This window comes from Canis aureus, chromosome 33, assembly GCF_053574225.1.
Source record: "Canis aureus isolate CA01 chromosome 33, VMU_Caureus_v.1.0, whole genome shotgun sequence".
Classification (NCBI taxonomy): Eukaryota; Metazoa; Chordata; class Mammalia; order Carnivora; family Canidae; genus Canis; species Canis aureus.
The window spans coordinates 33,594,716-33,613,026 of NC_135643.1; the positions used below are offsets into that span (position 1 = coordinate 33,594,716).

Consider the following 18,311-nt stretch of genomic DNA (forward strand, 5'->3'; position numbering starts at 1 on the left):
CAAGAAATGTGGCAAGTGCCTACTTAACTTACATTGGAGGTGTTTTCAGAATATTCATTGACTATTTCGATTGAATAATGAAACACCAGTATTCTAGATGCAAAAAGAAATCCTTTATTTTGACATAATCTCTTTCATTAAGCTCCTTCATTCAATAATGCCTTCTCTGTTTTATCTCGTAATATCTTAGTTCTCTACCTAACATGGTCTAAAACTGAATGACCTATAACCAGATAAAATAGTAAAAATGCCCAGGACTGAGATTTATTTGACAACTTTACACCTTCTGAGCAAATCTAAGGGATCTGAGAAGTCCATCAAAAAAACCAAAAAACAAAAACAAAACAAAACGCCATTTCACTGAATCACTAATGTATAAAAAGAATCACTAAATAATATAGACATATAATTTCACATAATTTCTAGACATAGTTATTGGTATAAAATAATATAAGCTCAGCAAAGGAGGCAGTATTTTATTCTAATAAATAATTTCAAAATTACATAATTCATAGCTAATAATTATAATTTAATTTCTGCATAGAAATGTCTGAGGTAAAATAAATTTAGATATTTAAAGTAATTTTACCTAGTAGATACTTTAAAAACATGAAATACAGCCCCAGAATAATTCTGAATAGGATGTGTTTAAAGTACTAATTTTACAGTCCACTAAGTGCCATGATAATATTTTGAATATACAGATTGGTGGACACTATTTTTTTCATTGCAATAATATTCCATAAAACTGCAGCAATTTATTCCTGTATTCAACTTTGAATTAAATATCTTTTTAGAATTGTTTTGGATAATTTATACTATTATCATCTATATTTATTATATATTAATTTATAATGTAAAATTGCGCACACTTTAAAAATGTGAGACTTCATACAATCTTAGTAATAGTGCATTTAAGTAGGGTAGATCAAAACCTTATAATTCTGTATTATTCTTTCTTTTTTTTTTTAATTTATTTATTCATGATAGTCACACGGAGAGAGAGAGAGGCAGAGACACAGGCAGAGGGAGAAGCAGGCTCCAAGCACCGGGAGCCCGATGTGGGATTCAATCCCGAGTCTCCAGGATCACGCCCTGGGCCAAAGGCAGGCGCCAAACCGCTGCGCCACCCAGGGATCCCTAATTCTGTATTATTGATTTCAGTATCTAAATTCTATAACCTGAAGGCTGAGCCACAGAGAAGTTATACAATTTGCTTTAAGCAAGTTAGATAAAAGAACTACAAACAAGAGTGTAAACTCTGGATCCAAATCAGATACTTGTTAATATTTTTATATCATTAAAAATGTAACAAAGTTACAATCCACAAAGGTAAAAGAAATAGAGAAAGTAAAGGAGATAGAGAAAGGTAAAGGAGATAAAATAAAATACTTTAAAACTTGGACATAACTTTAAATTTAGTTGCTTATTAAATTGGACCATAATGGGAAATATAAATAGATAGAAAAAAAACCAAGAAAGTTTTACACTCAATATATATGCAACTAGGGACGCCTGGGTGGCTCAGCGGTTGAGCATCTGCCTTCAGCTCAGGGTGTGACCTTGGAGTCCAAGGATTGAGTCCCACATTGGGCTCCCTGCATGGAGCCTGCTTCTCCCTCTGTCTGTGTCTCTGCCACTCTCTCTCTCTGTCTCTCATGAATAAATAAATAAAATCTTTAAAATATATATATATATATATATATGCAACTATATTATGATGTCAATTAGATCTTGCTGACTATAGGGATCCCTGGGTGGCGCAGTGGTTTGGCGCCTGCCTTTGGCCCAGGGCGCGATCCTGGAGACCCGGGATCGAATCCCACATCAGGCTCCCGGTGCATGGAGCCTGCTTCTCCCTCTGCCTGTGTCTCTGCCTCTCTCTCTCTCACTGTGACTATCATAAAAAAAAAAAAAAAAAAAAAAAAAATTTAGATCTTGCTGACTATAAAATTTTTGATTATATAAATTGTGAGTCTCATTATTTTTAAGTTCCATGTAAGTATCTAAAAATAATATGTTAGATTTTTAAGCACTGAATTATTAAAATGAATTCAAAGTTGTAAAACTGGTAGTTTAATCATAATTTGGAAATCAAAGAAGAAATCAAAAAGTACATGGAAAGAAATGAAAATGAGAACAAAATGGTCTAAAACCTTTGGGATGCAGCAAAAGTGGCTCAAAGACAGAAATTTATAGCAATACAGGACTACTTCAATAAGCAAGAAAACTCACATAAACAATCTAACATTATACCTAAAGAAGCTAGAAAAAGAACAAAGCCTGAAACCAGAAGAAGAAAGGAAATAATAAAGATTAGAGCAGAAATAAAAGATCAACAAAAAAACAGAAAGATTAATGAAAGCAAGACCTGGTTCTTTGAGAAGATGAACAAATAGCCAGACTCATCAAAGAAAAATAAAGAAGGGGCGGGCATGGGGTGGGGGTAGGTAGGGAGTGAGGAGAAGAGAGAGCGAGCTCAAAATAAGCAAAATTACCAATGAAAGAGGAGAGATAACCAACACCACAGTAGTACAATTGTATGAAATTATGATGAAAACCTACATGCCAACAAATTAGAAAACCAAGAAGAAATGGATAAATGCTTAGAAACATTTAACCCCCCAAAACTAAAGCAGGAAGAAATATAAACTTTGAAAAGACCGATTACCAGCAAGGAGTTGAATCAGCAAAGAACTCCCAATGAACAAAGTCCAGGACCAGATGGCTTTACAGGTATATCCCACCAGACACTTAAAGAAGAGTTAATACATATTCTACTCAAGAAACTCCAGAAAACAGAAGGAAAACTTCCAAATTCATTCTGAGGTCAGTATCACCCAGATACCAAAACTAGATAAAGAGAGCACACACACACACAAAAGAACTATAAGCCAATTATCTGTGATGAACATAGATGCAAAAATCATCAACAAAATATTAGCAAACTGAATCCAACACTACATTAACATTAAAACATATTATTCACCATGATCAAGTGAGATTTATTCTTGGGATGCAAGGATGGTTCAGTATTTGCAAATCAATCAATGTGATATGCCACATTAATAAAGAGAAAGAATAAAAACCACATGATCATTTCAACAGATGCAGATAAAGCATTTGACAAAGTACAATATCTATTCATGATAAGCCCTCAACAAAGTAGGTGTAGAGGGAACATACCTCAACATAATATAAACCATATAATCAAAAACTCACAATGAATCATGCTCAATGGGGGAAAACTGAGAGCTTTTTCCCTAAGGTCAGGAATATGGCAAGGGTTTCCATACACTCTTACTACTTTTACTCAATATTGTACTGGAAGTCTTAGCCACAGTAATCAGGCAACAAAAAGAAAGAAAAGGCAATCACATTCGTAAGAAAGAACTAAAACTTTCACTATTTGCAGATAATATGATAGTAGACAAAAAACCTTAGACTTTTTTTTTTTTTTTTTAAGAACTATCAGGACAAAAAAGTTGATTTAAGCAAAGGAGCTCCCTGTAAGTCATCAGGGAGGGGCAAGGAGGTGACCTGCCAGAGATAACCAGTCCTGAAGAGTACCACTCCCAGAAAAGGCAAGGAGGGTGGGGGGTTACGATTAGTTATGTGAGGAGCAGGGAAGTGGGACGGGGTTCAGCAGGGACAGGAAAATAGGAAATTGGTCACTGGGATGTTCAAGGGCAGGGGATTTTTTTTTTTTAAGCTTTCCATTAGGGTTTTAAAGGCTAAATAATCCCGATCTTCCCAAGTGATAGGGTCAGGTTTGTTTCGACTTTGATGGCACGCCCAGACTCTATCAGACTGACCCCTCGGGGACATACCATGCCTGGAAGGCCAATGCCATAGGTCGGGGTGCCAAGTCAGTGCGTGAATTTCTGGAGAAGAATTACACTGATGAAGCCATTGAGACTAACGACCTGACCATTAAGCTGGTTATCAAGGCCCTCCTGGAAGTGGTTCAGTCTGGTGGCAAAAACATTGAACTGGCTGTTATGAGGCGAGATCAACCCCTCAAGATTTTAAATCCTGAAGAAACTGAAAAATATGTTGCTGAAATTGAAAAAGAAAAAGAAGAAAATGAAAAGAAGAAACAAAAGAAAGCATCATGACGATGGAATCTTGTAGTGGTTTTTAAATTCAGATCATGGAGGATTCTCAAAAATGATATGTAGGCATTTCCTTTTTTTTATTTTTATTTTTTTTATTTATTTATGATAGTCACACAGAGAGAGAGAGAGAGGCAGAGACATAGGCTGAGGGAGAAGCAGGCTCCATGCACCAGGAGCCCGACGTGGGATTCGATCCCGGGTCTCCAGGATCGCGCCCTGGGCCAAAGGCAGGCGCCAAACCGCTGCGCCACCCAGGGATCCCTGTAGGCATTTCCATTTCATTTACTGTCCATGTGTCCTGCAATAAATTTGTTTGTTGACCTTTAAAAAAAAAAAACACTAGAACTGATCAACGAATTCAGTAAAGTTGCAGGATACGAATCAACCTACAGAAATCTGCTGCATTTCTATACACAATTAATGAAGCAGTAGAAAGAAATATTAATAAAACAATTCCATCTACAATTGCACCCAAAATAATAAAATACCAAAAATAAACCTAACTAAAGAGGTGAAAAACCCATATTCTGAAAATTATGAAACACTGATGAAAGAAATTGAAGACAACACAAAGAAACAGAAAGACATTCCACGCTTAGGGATTGGAAGAACAAATATTGTTAAAATGTCTATATTCCCAAAGCAATCTAAAGATTTAATGCAATCCCTATCAAAATGCCAATAGCATTTTCCACAAAACTATAAAATATCCTAAAATTTACATGGAACTACAAAAGACCCCAAATAGCCAAAGCAATTCTGAAAAAGAAAAACAAAGCTAGAAGTATCCCAATTCCAGACTTCAGGTTATATTACAAAGCTATAGTAATCAAAACAGTTTGGTACTGGAACAAAAATAGACACACAGATCAATAGAACAGAAAACCTGGAAATGAACCTACAATTATATGGCCAATTAATTTTTGACAAAGCAGGAAAGACTATTTAATGAGAAAAAAAATAGATGGGAAAACTGGACATCAACAATCAAAAGAATGAAACTGGATCACTTTCTTACACCGTAACAAAAATACACTCAAAATGGAATAAAGACCTAACTGTGAGACCTGAAATCATAACAATCATAAAGGGAGTACAGGGAGTAATTTATCTGACATCAGCCATAGCAACATTTTTCTAGATATGTCTCGAGGCAAGAGAAATAAAAGCAAAAATAAGTGATTAGGACTACATCAAAAGAAAATGCTTCTGTACAGTGAAGGACACAGTAAACAAAACTAAATGACACCCACAGAACAGGAGAAGATATTTGCAAATGACATATCTGATATTTGCAAATGACATATTTGGTCAGTGTTCAAAACATATAAAGAACTTATACAAACACCCCAAAAGCAAATAATCCAGTTAAAAATGGGCAGAAGACATAAGCAGACATTTCTCTGAAGAAAATAGCTGGCTAACAAACACATGAAAAGATGCTTAACATCACTTATCACAGAAATGCAAATCAAAACTACAATGACATATCACCTCGCACCTATGAGAATGGCTAAAAATCAAAAACACAATAAACAAGTATTGGCAAGCAAGTAGAGAGAAAGAAGCCCCCATGTACTGTTGGTGGGAATGCAAACTGTGCAGACATGTGGAAGACAATATGGAGGTTCCTCAAAAAAAGTAGAACTACCCCAAGATCCAGTAATCACACTACTGGGTATTTATCCAAAGAATACAAAAACACTAATTCAAAGGGATATATGCACCCCTATGTTTACTGCAGCATTATTTACAACAGCCAAATAATGGAAACAGCTCAAGTGTCCAATGACTGATGAGTGAATAGAGAAGATGTAGTGAATGTATATACACATACAAACAGACACACAAAGGAATGTTATTCAGCCAAAAAAAGAATTAAATCTTGCCATTTACAAAGACGTGAATAGAACTAGAGAGTATAATCCTAAGCAAAATAAGTCAGAGAAAGACAAATACCACATGATTTCACTCGCATGTGGGATTTAAAAAACGAAACAAAGGACAAAGGAAGAAAAGAGGAGGATAGGGAGGTGGTGGGGGAGAGACAAGCCAAAAAACAGACTCCTAGAATCCTAAGTATAGAGAATAAACTGGTACCAGAAGGGAGGTGGGTGAGAGTGAGGGATAGGTGAAGTAAAGGATGAAGATTAAGGAGTGCACTTGTTGTGATGAGCACTGGATGATGTAAAGAATTATTTTTTTTAAAGATTTATTTATTTATGATAGACATAGAGAGAGAGAGAGAGAGAGGCAAAGACACAGGAGGAGGGAGAAACAGGCTCCATGCAGGGAGCCTGATGTGGGACTCAATCCCGGGACTCCAGGATGGTGCCCTGGGCCAAAGGCAGGCGCCAAACCGCTGAGCCACCCAGGGATCCCGATGTATGGAATTGTTGAATCACTATTTTGTATACCTGAAACTAATAAAAACTGTTCACTATACCGGAACGAAAATAACATAAGATTATATCAAAAAAAAAATAAAAAATAGGAAAAAACCCCAAAATAAGGTGAAAGTAAAATAAAACCTAAACTGGAGTTTATCTGTCTTCAACATAAAAAAAAAGTACAGCAATTAGCAAATATTTTTATGCTTCAGTTCTGAAAGCCAACTAATTAACAAATTGTACCTTGATATAGATCCTTGGTGGTCATTTTAAATATAAATACTAGGATAGTATGTTAGAACAAATTACCCTTTTTTTTTCCTTATAAAGAGCCAAACCTGGTCAAAATGTAACACATTAATATGTTTTCTTTTTTTTTTTTTTTTTTTTTTTTTTTTTTTTTTTTTATTAATATGTTTTCTATGTCACAAGCCTGTCACTAAAAATACTAAACCTGTAGCCTAGTCTTAATATAAACACTAGGAAAAGCATGTCTTATAAATACAAGATTTTTACCTAATAATAAAAAGATTGAGAAACTGATGGCAGGAGTCTTAGAACATACATGATTTAGAATTTATGAAATAATAAAATAATGCTCTATTATTTTCTAGAAGTATATAGAGTTTGGCAAACTTGCTAAAAAAGCCATTTATGGAAACTTGGAACTGAGAATGTTTATTAATATAGGATGAGCCTGTGATTTCCTTTTTTTTTTTTTTTTTTGAGCCTGTGATTTCCTAATGATAAAATGAGTAGCTAACTACATGCTTTTGTTAGTTGGTTTTGCTCATTTTCAATTAGGACTTTTTTTAAGCTCAAGTTGGAAGCAGTTTTGACCTTGTATTGTGTCAGCATGGTTAAAGAAGCATGAGGTTGTCACTGACAGATCTAAGTTACAAACCTAGCAGGAGGCAAAGAGTAAATGGAAAAACCTGAGTGAGTATGGTGGTAAAAAATAAAGGAATGTAAACAAGAAAAATAAAGAGAAATGAAATTATTTTATATTGGTGATAGAGCAGGTAAATTCGGCATCATTTCTATAAGTTATTGATCTTGATTTAAAAGTTAAAAGGTCAACAGGCAAGATACACACATGCAGACGTAACTTTTTCTAAGTAAACCTTTTTAGAAATCAAATTTGGATTAGAAATCTGAAAGAAATTATTACGCACTGCACTATAGGTCTTCTAAGACACTTTTAACCTAATGGAATGACATAATTATCGAAGGTTCTTAAACAAAATAACAAGAAGTTTCTTGATTTGCAAATTCCCTTGAAAAGAGAAACACAGGCAGGACAAGTGCTGAGTAACAAGCCACAGAGGGATCTGAAAAAAGATCAGTATCATATGATCATCTGCCTTCAGGGAGTCCTACCCTGAAACCCAATGATGGTTTTCATTGAAAACAGAACTTAAGAATCGTTGAATCTGAATAGTCATCACACTGTCCACCAATGTACAGATTTACAAAGATGTACACAAAAAGCTCATTAACCAAGTGATTCTGTAAATTGGCCAAGACCTTTATAACCAGATGTCATCAAATACCAGGCCCCATTCAAATGAAGGGTGTCAACCCTTGCCCTTAAGGCCTTTTGCAAACATTCTATGCAACATCATTATCATCATCTATTTGTTAGCAAAGGGCAAAAAAAGAGGATAAACCAAAATGAAGTCCCACAGTCAAGCTCCTAGCAATACATGTTTGCTTGTTGTAAAGAGCTCCACTGGTCTAGAGTTGTTAAGGAGGAAGAAATGTGGCAAGAGATCCAAGCAGCTACTCAGCGGTGAGCTGAATGCAATGAGATGCTGGAAGCAGGATGAGTGACAGAGATGACATATGGGCACAGAGGAACTCAACTTCGACAGATGTCACACAACTCTGGAACTCTAGGAAAGAGCAGCAGATGGTCCAAACCAATGCATACTCATCAGGAAGAAGCAGTTGACTCTGAACAACGGTGTTGGCAGGTTATGAGGTAGAGAGACATTATGGCATACAGCAACAGGCCCTGCAAACTGTGGCTACAGCCACAAACCAAAGGACAGTCTTCAAATGTATATACAGTGGTGAAAGGACCATTGCTATGCATCATTGGCTTTAAGGACACCCATATTCATAGACAGCCACACTGTTAGTATTGCCATATACTAATTAAAGGCTAATGATGATAGCTGTTTGTAACACCTTAAACTAATGAAAGTCATTGTTTTACTAGAAATGTACTCAAAATGGAATGACTACAACAATTTTGGACCTAAAAATTTGTATTTTGAAAACACCAGTGAATTCTAATAGGAAAACTTGTTTGCTTACTGTGTTTTGGGTGCATAAAGCTGTTTTTACTACATGGTGCTTCTATGGTAATAGCTATGCCTCATTAAGATCCCATTTATTTTAGAGCCCTTCGTGTCTTTCCATTACATGGAGTTTATCACTGAGTTTACAGACAGAGAGTTAGGGATAATATTTGGTTTTTGAATATAGTATAAAATTAGGGAATGGCTCAAAAGGTCCATACTAGGAAGTCCACATTGCCTTGAAAAGAGAAAACAGTGAACTTGATACACTTTTTAAAAAGAAAACTTATAAAATAATTCCTTAGGATAGATTGTGAGCTTTGGAAGGACAATGTTGTGGTTATAACTAAATGCTGAAGTTTTTTAAAAAATGAAAAATAAAAAGACTTTTAGAAATAAAATGCATTTATCTTGGGTCTCACTTTTTGAAGTCAATTTCTTGGTATTTATTGAACTAGATGAGGAAAATAGCCAAATTATAGCATTAAAGCTTCATGTAAAGCATACAGAAGAACATCTTGACTCTGCTTTGTTGAATAAGACTGGTCACCAAGAAAAAATGTGGAGCTCACACAAATAGTAGGCATTCAGTAAATATTTGCTGAATGAAAAAAAAGTGAGGTAGCCTACATAAAGTTCAAGAATAACACATAGACTGGGGCCTTATGAAAACCAAAGGCCATTTTGAATGGAAGCTAACAAAGAGAGGTAAAAAAAAAAAAAAAAAAAAAAAAAAAAAAAAAAAAAAAAGGGTCTTCTCCTAATTCTGGCTCTCTAAGTTCCTTGAATGTGAAGGACTATTCATCTACTATGACTTCTTTCCTCATCCTTAAGAGCAGTTGGCCTACCTTTTTCCCCCCGAAAACGCCAGCAAAAGGTATTCTGTTGTTGGTTTTCATTTCTTCCTTTGTCTAGGTCACCATGATGTGTTAATATTCCCCCCTAAGCTTCTTTACAGTAGAGAGGGTGTAGAACTGTCATTACCAGGTTGGTCCTTGGGGATTGGACAGAAAGTGCATGACACTAGCGTAAAAGTATGTACTATGGTATTCCAGCCACCATGAAACAATGTAAGTCTAGGAGGGATACCCAGCAGGAATGGATGAAGCTTGTGATTGCATGCAGGAGCATGCTACGGCAATATGCCTTTAGGAATGTGTTGAGAAATCTGGTGTTTCACCCTGATAACAAAGTTGTCTACAGAAGGGATAGGACTGCAAAGTAAATGTGGAAGAAAGATATGCAATTTTATAAGTAGGGTGTGACTTTGGTCAGGTTTATAACCAATGATCTTTTTGAGTTCCTAGAGCTGAGATGTAAATTTGGGTTCTAACAGAGTTGGCCAATAAACATTCTCTACCAAGCTACCTAAAGCTATAGCAAACTCTGAGGTAAAGAGAAAAGAGCACAGTTGTACAAATGCAGAATTCAATTAGGATCTTTCTGAAGGACTGTGTATTTATTAATAAAGAGATCCCCATATAAGCATATAACCAGCACAATAAATACATTACAAATATTTATGACAGTTTTATGTACCATCTGTCTTGTAGTCAGAATGATAGCCTGGGTGATTTTTTTAAAGTGTCTTCTTCTAGTCTGACAGGTTTCTAATATCATTCAAAATTAAAAAAGGTTAGCCACCAAAAAGCTGTGTGGGTCTTACAAAGAACACAAATGATGCTTAATATATTATCTGTGACTCTGCGGCCACATCCACTCAAGGAAAATTAAGCAGAAATGTCAATATCTTATTCACCGAGTTCAAAGAAATAAATCAAAGCACTTTGGGGTTAATAATAAACTGGACATTTCTTTCCATCTCAATATTATGCTTAATTTTTCTAACATTTGGTGTGTGTAGTCTCAGCATGTAACCATAAAGACAAATGTTATCTCAATTTGTGAAATCCCAGAGGCAAAATGAAACCAGTATCATTGTTGTGATTTAAGAGAGAACTGTTTTGTGAGAGGTGCTGATATAATTTTATTTCATCAAAAAATATTATAAACTATAAGGTAAGACAGACAGTGATTCTGTTTATATGTTGATATCTATAGTCTAATAGCTATGATCCTAAACCAAAACTTAGTAGAAGTCAAACTCAGGTGAGAAAGACCACTTATAAAAACTCTGCTTGTGATCATCAAGGAATATGTTTATTAGGATGAATTGCACATAGTGAGGTATTACTATTCTAATATTATTCAGCTGTTTAAAGACTCAGACTTTCCAGTGGATAATGCACAAGTTTATTTCCCCTGATTCTTGCTCAAGAGAAGAATGTATAAAGTCATATAAATATTTTGCTTGGCTGAAAAGGTAATGAATCCAAAACACTTACAAAGATGATGCTTTCTGAATCACCGAGAAAGCTAAATGGCATATCTGCTTATTTGGTTAAAAAAAAAATCTTTATCTAATGCGACTGGCATCAATGATTCATAAAATTACTTCCGTTCAAATTTCAGCTCAGGGGCAAGAGCAAGATGAATAGACCTACTAAATAAATCCTCAAAACAGCTATCCACCTTTCTATTGTAAGAGAAAAAAAATGACTATTCTAGCAGAGTTAGGTTAGTGCACTAAAAATAGTGAGTACACTTTAATATAATAGAATCAGCTGTTCTATTCAACCAAAGGGGGAAAAGTCAGCACAGGTGACTGGTAACTTGCAGTCTATAGGTATTTTTATTTTCTAAACTGCCTATATATCTTCGTGATCTGAGAGTTTCCAGGTTCCTTATTCTATAACATGAATACAGTTTTCCAAAACTGTGTCTTACTAATGCCATCTACAAAATGAAAACCCATGTTGATACTATTAGGTAAATAATCTTTCCAAATAATGTTTAATTATCTGACAAATCATTTCTCTACCTTTGTTTTATGCTTATTTTCCTTTAATACATCTTTAATACTTTTTAAACATCCTATTGTTATCATTCTTTTTTGGAATGGTTTCTACAAAAGTGGCCAGTAGAAATTGCAGTTACACATATGGAAATACAAAAATGAGAACACAAAACCACGAAAGCAGCTGAAGCAAAATTAACACTTCTAGAACAGCCATGAGACCAAAAAGAAGTCAAAGTATGTTTAGTATGTATGGGCAGAAGCAGTGAGATGTCCATAGAAATGTTGGCAATGACTCATTTATATTTCTAAAAGAATCTGGGCAACTCAAGTGAATGGAGGTCAAGAAAATATTAGGAAAATGCACAAAAACCGAGGATAAAAGGCTACCAAATGTGAAATTCCATTGAAACTCACCAAGACCATTAAAGGCTTTAAAAAATGGTCCTTTTAATACTCTATTCTTGAACATAAGCTGTTTTCTAGACATAGATATACATTTAAATTACCTTTTGACTGATACATTTACAATTTGATATCATGTCCCCAGACTGTCATCTGGTTTAAAATCACAATGTTTTCAAATATCCCACATTTGTTGATATTTCAAAACAGAGAAAAGAATGTGAAAAAATTGGCCAAATCAATACATATAATCAAAATAATAGTGTACTTTTAAGAAGAAAATTATTTTTGTTTCTTAGAACAGGCCTAGTTCCCAAACTTGTTAGTTATATGAACAATTATTTTTTTGATTCATGTGGAACTCTAAGTTAGGATTTTCCATTTCTGATTTAATCATACCTTTCACATCTTCATCCTCAATTGTTGTATTTGAACTTTCAGTTGACTCCTGTCGAGAAGAAAACAAGTGTTAAGTTGCAAACAATGGATAACTTCACTTTTTTCCTTCTTAAAATTGGCAAGTGATATACATATCATGCAAAAATTCATCAGCAGGCTGTGTACATATACTGACATGCAGATGGACAAATACATTATGTGGTTTTAATAGAAATAAAATGCCAAATGCTGCAAATGTTTCAAAAAGGGAGTACTCTGGTGGCCTACACTAAAGCATGATAAGTCTAGGTTATTTGTAGAAGCAGCCAAAGTGGGCAACTTATTTTAAGAGCTGTGTAAGGCTGTATTTGGTTACAGTGCCCCATAAAGTGTGCTTTTTCTATATATTTATCAGAAATTGTATATATTAGCCCAATGAATCTGACCCTAAAATAGAACAATTTCTATCTCCAATTAATTAATCAGTAAATAATCCCCTCTTTGTATAAAGCACTATATCAAGCACTGAATTCATAGCCTATTTGTCTTATTCCTGTGTAGAGATAGAAAGCATTTCATTGCATCATTTGATGATGAAATTATGGGCACTAAGGTGAATTATGCTGAAATTGCTTTTAACAAGAATTTCCATGTTTGTGATCAGTGCAATGGAATTATATGAATAATTTACTTTCAAGGACTATTAGATTTTGTCATCTATTTAATTAGAGACTAATATTGATAACAAATCTGCTCTCATAATGGATAGAAAAAGCTATTATTTTTGTAAAATTACAAATGAAGTTGAAGATTAATAAGCACACTTAAAAAAGGACATTGCAACTGCCAGTATTAAGATATAGTTTCTTAAAATGGTTTGATAAATTTTTCCATTAATAATGTGCTAACAAACTATTTTCTAGCAAAGAAATTTGGTAGTAGTCATAAGAAAAACACCATTTTCTACTTGAAATGATTAAAGGTTAGAGTTGAAAGAAATTGGAAACAAACTTCCAATCCAGAGCTATGTGCTCAGTGATGAAAAACAGATTTTGGAAAATGATGCAAATACTAATCAGTGTCCTTGTAGAGATTCAATAGTCAAAAAAGCCATCAATTTGTATAAATATAATATATAATATTTAAGCCAAAGGGTCAGACTAATTAAATGTGTATCCAGAGTCTCCATACACACAAAACCAAAGCAGAGAGTCTTCATGCGTTTCTTAATGTGACCTAGTGTTCAAATTAAACTCAAGATCAAGGTAAACCCATGCACTGTAAAAGTAAACTAATTCATGTAAGAAAAATCATGCAGCAACTCTTACAAATGATATAGCTAGAACTATCGAAGTATCCACTCCAGCTGTTATGCTTGGTCTTTCATTTGCTAACGATATTAAAAAAAATTGTTCTCCTATATGATGCTCCTGAGTACTAGAAGTCTTTTAGGGACTTAAAATATTTTAAGTGTCATGATGATAAATACATCTTAAGAAATACTTGATTTTTTTCACTTTAGTTATTTTAATATTGATCAACTAAATGTTAAACCAGAGAAAATGTGTCTTCTAGGACTTAAACATTGTTGGTAAGAGTAAGGAGAAGTTAGACCCTTGTCTGTATTTTGATCTTTGAGAAAAATTGGATGAATTATATTTTCCTTACTTTAGAGATACAATAATATATGAGAATTAGTAAACTGGAAACATGGAATATGTTCAAAAATGTTTCCTTTCATCCAATAGACATGTATACAAGTACTATTATTTGGTCAACATGCTATACAACTAATCTACAACAGACAGAAAACATTACAGCCTAACTTCATTCAGCCTACCTGGTTAAATATGTTACCAAAATCCATATAATTCAACAAAAAATAAGCATTTCACAAGAATTGAAACTCCTTGATTATCCTCAATTTCATGCCAAAGAACAAAAACAACACCAACACAGAATTAACAGAAAAGGCACTCTGACAACAGAATAAATAAAATTCAAAAGCAACATTAAATTTAAACAAACATCTATGAACTCAAGTTGATTTTCTTGAAGACAGTGAAATGATATAGCAAGAAATTCTAAAATTTCATGCAGAATATAACTAAAGTACAACACACAGCAAGCATGGAAAAGAAAAAAAAGGATCAGATGGAATTGCTTAAGATACACAGTCATCTTGACATAAAGACTTTGCTTAACCCAACTTTTATTGACTAACGGTACCATTAATTTCTCTTTCAAGATGTCATTCATGATTGTTTTAAAAGAAATATGTGTAGAATTCTATATAAATTAGGCCCAACCCTCCCCCCCCCCAAAAAAAAGCATGTTAGAAAAAGGGTAAGAATTTTATTTCCACATTTAGATAGTGAATTAATTTTGCTTTGGATATTTGATGAAATGTGTAATCTTGTGAAAGCAAGATGATGTTGATTCTTTCTGAATACCTTGTTTCCATCAGGGTTGTGGATTACAGTAGTTTGGGGCTCCTGAGTGAGAACAAAATAGAGAAAGAAACAGTTCGCATTGTAAGTACATTCTTACTAGTGTGAGGGACAGAGCAGAGTGAGCCAGCTGACAAAACTAAATAGTGACAAGAGCTTAAGCGATGTTAACTACTGTCAGAGATAGCAGCTGACAAGATCACTGATGAAAAGTGTTCCTAGTGAGCCCATGAGATAGGATACCTCAGTACCCAGCAGCAGCATGCAAAAGACCTTATTCGTGATCAGTAAACAGACAAGGCTTTGAAGTTTGGAGACTTAAAGAGGCACTCACTGTTTCACAAGGTCCTATAATAGAATTTTCCTTTCTTCTTTAGTGAGTAAGCTGTTAATGTTTGTCCTACAGAAAACTGACCAAGGACACTGGAGATCAGAACTCTTTAAAATTAGGATTTTTTTCAGGTATATCTTTGAGAATCGATGATGGTGTCATCACTAATAGTAGTGTATAGTTAATACACAGGTAAATACTCTCTGAAAATTTAGAACATTGTGCCTTGCTTTAAAAAATGCTATCCTAAAGAATTTATTTCAAAAGTCCATAAGAAATTCTAAAGAATATTGAAAAGGTTATTTAAAGAATACTAGAATTAATCATATAATCACTATAATTTGAGACATACTGCTGTTAAATGCCATGTTAATTCATATCTAAAAAGAAATTTCAGCTTTATGGAATGAATATATACAAATATTTGCTTGTAACATCATGCTTTTTCCATGAAGAGAACATTATTATTCTTTTCTGCTTTCTACCAGAGAATTGAAGAAATATTCCAAGTGGAAAATAATTCTCAAATAACCGATGTTAAAAAAAGATTCAAGGCCCATATATTATTGGCATGCTTGACACTTTCATTGCATGATGTCTTGGTAACTGAGACATTATCTGAGGTATCTAGCCATTGAAAATTTTCTCCCACTATAAGTACTCTGTTCTCTAGGATCTCCTCTTCACCACAGTTTATGCTGTAATACTTAGAGAACATATTTACTGCTTCCATTCTTCCTCTCTCTTGGCTAGAGTTATGACTGACATTGTTTTTACTCATAATTTGCTATCTTGATTATGTCCTTTCTCCTTTAAACGTTTTTAAAACAGAACCTTCTAGTTAACCCAAGTGAAAATAATCCCTTAGTATTTTCTTTCATTTAAAATAATAGTATAAAGGACAGTTAAAAATCAGAAATAGTTCAGAAAACCTATATCAAGATATGGAATTAGTTGAGCAAAATATTATGAAACTCAGAGTACTGAATGCCAGTATTCAAATCTTGATTTTTAATATAACACTATCTCAAAGTATCAAAATGATTTAGTTGTAAATGGTGTGATTGGATTAAAATGAGCAAAACTGATTTCCACTGATAATTCAAAGTTCTATGGTATACATTTCATTCTTTGGATTACTGTGAAACAGTGATCGTTTAAAACTCAAAGAGCTCTTTAAAAGCTCAAAAATACCAAATGCCTCTTTATCTCAAAAAGGTCTTATAAAGCCCTACTGTCTTTCAAGAAGAGGGAAATGAACTCTGAATAAGGTCTACATTTACTGGTGTCTGGCAATAACCCCCTTAGCTCTCCTCGATGTCAATATTTGCATCACAGAAGGAGGAAATCATAATCTAGAGCTACCATCAGAAGAAGAGCTAAGAGCGACCAAAGCGCATTCTACTGTATTTCTAAAGCAGCATGCAACAATTTCAACTACAGGGACCACAGCTATCAGAATAATGTTCAACAATGAAATGAGATCATTATGTTAGGAACACACTGCTTGGCAACTACCTTAACAAAAAGAAAAAAAAAAAAAAAAGAACTTTTCTCATATCTTCAAAAGCAAAACAAAACCCAACAAAATAAAATACTTATATAACATATGTATCTATATAGTGAAAGCAAATGAGAGAAACAACAAAAAACAGTAAAGAACTTAAGAAGGGTTACAAAGAGTCCAGGTATACCAGCGCTGGGGTAGGAATATTTTCTTTGGGGCTGGTTACCACGTTGGCTTTGTTGTTTATCTGTAGGTATGCAGAAAATAGAAACAGAGATGCCTTAAATCCCTTGGTAGCCAATGTCTCTATACTTCAGCATGTCTATGTGGAGATATAGACATGAAAATAAAGAGCCACTGAAGATGAACGTGAAAGACACCATGATGTGTGACAGAAATGATAATCAATTCTAGTCTCCGATGGTCACATACAGGCTAGGACCACGTCTGTGATGGTGGGATGATCAAACAGACTTGGCTGCTTTGGCTGTGCCACATTAACCAACAAAGAACTGCTTCAGTAGAGCTCAAGTCAAGTTTCAGAGTATGAAATTAACATAAATATTTTCATACTCTTCAAGTTGGAGTCTGTTCCCAGGTTCCAATTATTCTCTGTTATGAATACATTCCTTTTTTTTTTTTTTCATTTTATTCTCGATCTTGAAGTCACACATAGACCGTTTTTCTCTGCGAAGCCATCATCACTTTGCTTAGTAGGTAACCAATTCCAAACTTAGATCTTCTGATGAAATGCAGGCTTTATAACATACTTTTTAAAATGATAAGTTTGGGCCTCCTTTAAAAAACACATCTTCAATTATAAATGGGCAAATTGAATTCTTCGCTATCTTCTGAATGTAAAAAGATTATTTCTCACAGTTGTTTGAGAGGAAAACACTGTGTTTTCTGTCAAAGTGTTACTACTTTGTTTTTCTTTCAAAGTGCTACTGTTGAAGATTGTATTTGGTAATATTATTCTCTTGCTTTAACATATTGGGGTTGATCTTTATTTTATTTTTAATAATAAATTTATTTTTTATTGGTGTTCAATTTGCCAACATACAGAATAACACCCAGTGCTCATCCCGTCAAGTGCCCCCCTCAGTGCCCGCCATCCAGTCACCCCCACCCCCCGCCCTCCTCCCCTTCCACCACCCCTAATTCGTTTCCCAGAGTTAGGAGTCTCTCATGTTCTGTCTCATATTGGGGTTGATATTAAGGAGATATCACAATGGAAGCCACACTGGCAACTCAGTTGGGTCAATAAGTATTATAATGGGTCCACAGAGAAAACTCTTTGTAGACAAGTGGCAAGTTGAAATTACAGTTGAATTTGGGCATTAAATAATAAAAAACTAAGCAGTAATAATCAACATTCATTTAAGTTCATGTATGATAACATATTACAGTTATCAAACAGAACTATTTATTTACATTAATTCTCCTGTACTACATTATCTAGGTATTTTCTTTACATATTATTATTTAAAGGAACACATCACATAATTTTAGTATAAATGTTCTTAAAGGCATCAAAGGGAAAAACGTACTACATACTCCAAACAAGTT

The 18,311-nt window shown here is 34.2% G+C and overlaps 1 protein-coding gene across 29 annotated transcripts in view; it reads right to left on the reverse strand.

Annotated features, from left to right (window-relative positions):
- The window catches only part of CAMK2D (calcium/calmodulin dependent protein kinase II delta), a 302,138-nt gene that overhangs the window by 26,133 nt on the left and 257,694 nt on the right, over positions 1-18,311 (reverse strand). For 14 of the 29 annotated variants that reach the window (XM_077882403.1, XM_077882406.1, XM_077882408.1 and 11 more), the window contains 3 exons: positions 16,930-16,989; positions 14,908-14,949; positions 12,476-12,524 (listed from right to left, as the gene is read on the reverse strand). In XM_077882403.1, the coding sequence (XP_077738529.1) occupies positions 12,476-12,524; positions 14,908-14,949; positions 16,930-16,989 (151 nt within the window). The remainder of the gene's footprint in view (positions 1-12,475; positions 12,525-14,907; positions 14,950-16,929; positions 16,990-18,311) is intronic. The other 15 variants (XM_077882412.1, XM_077882413.1, XM_077882411.1 and 12 more) reach the window with 2 other exon arrangements.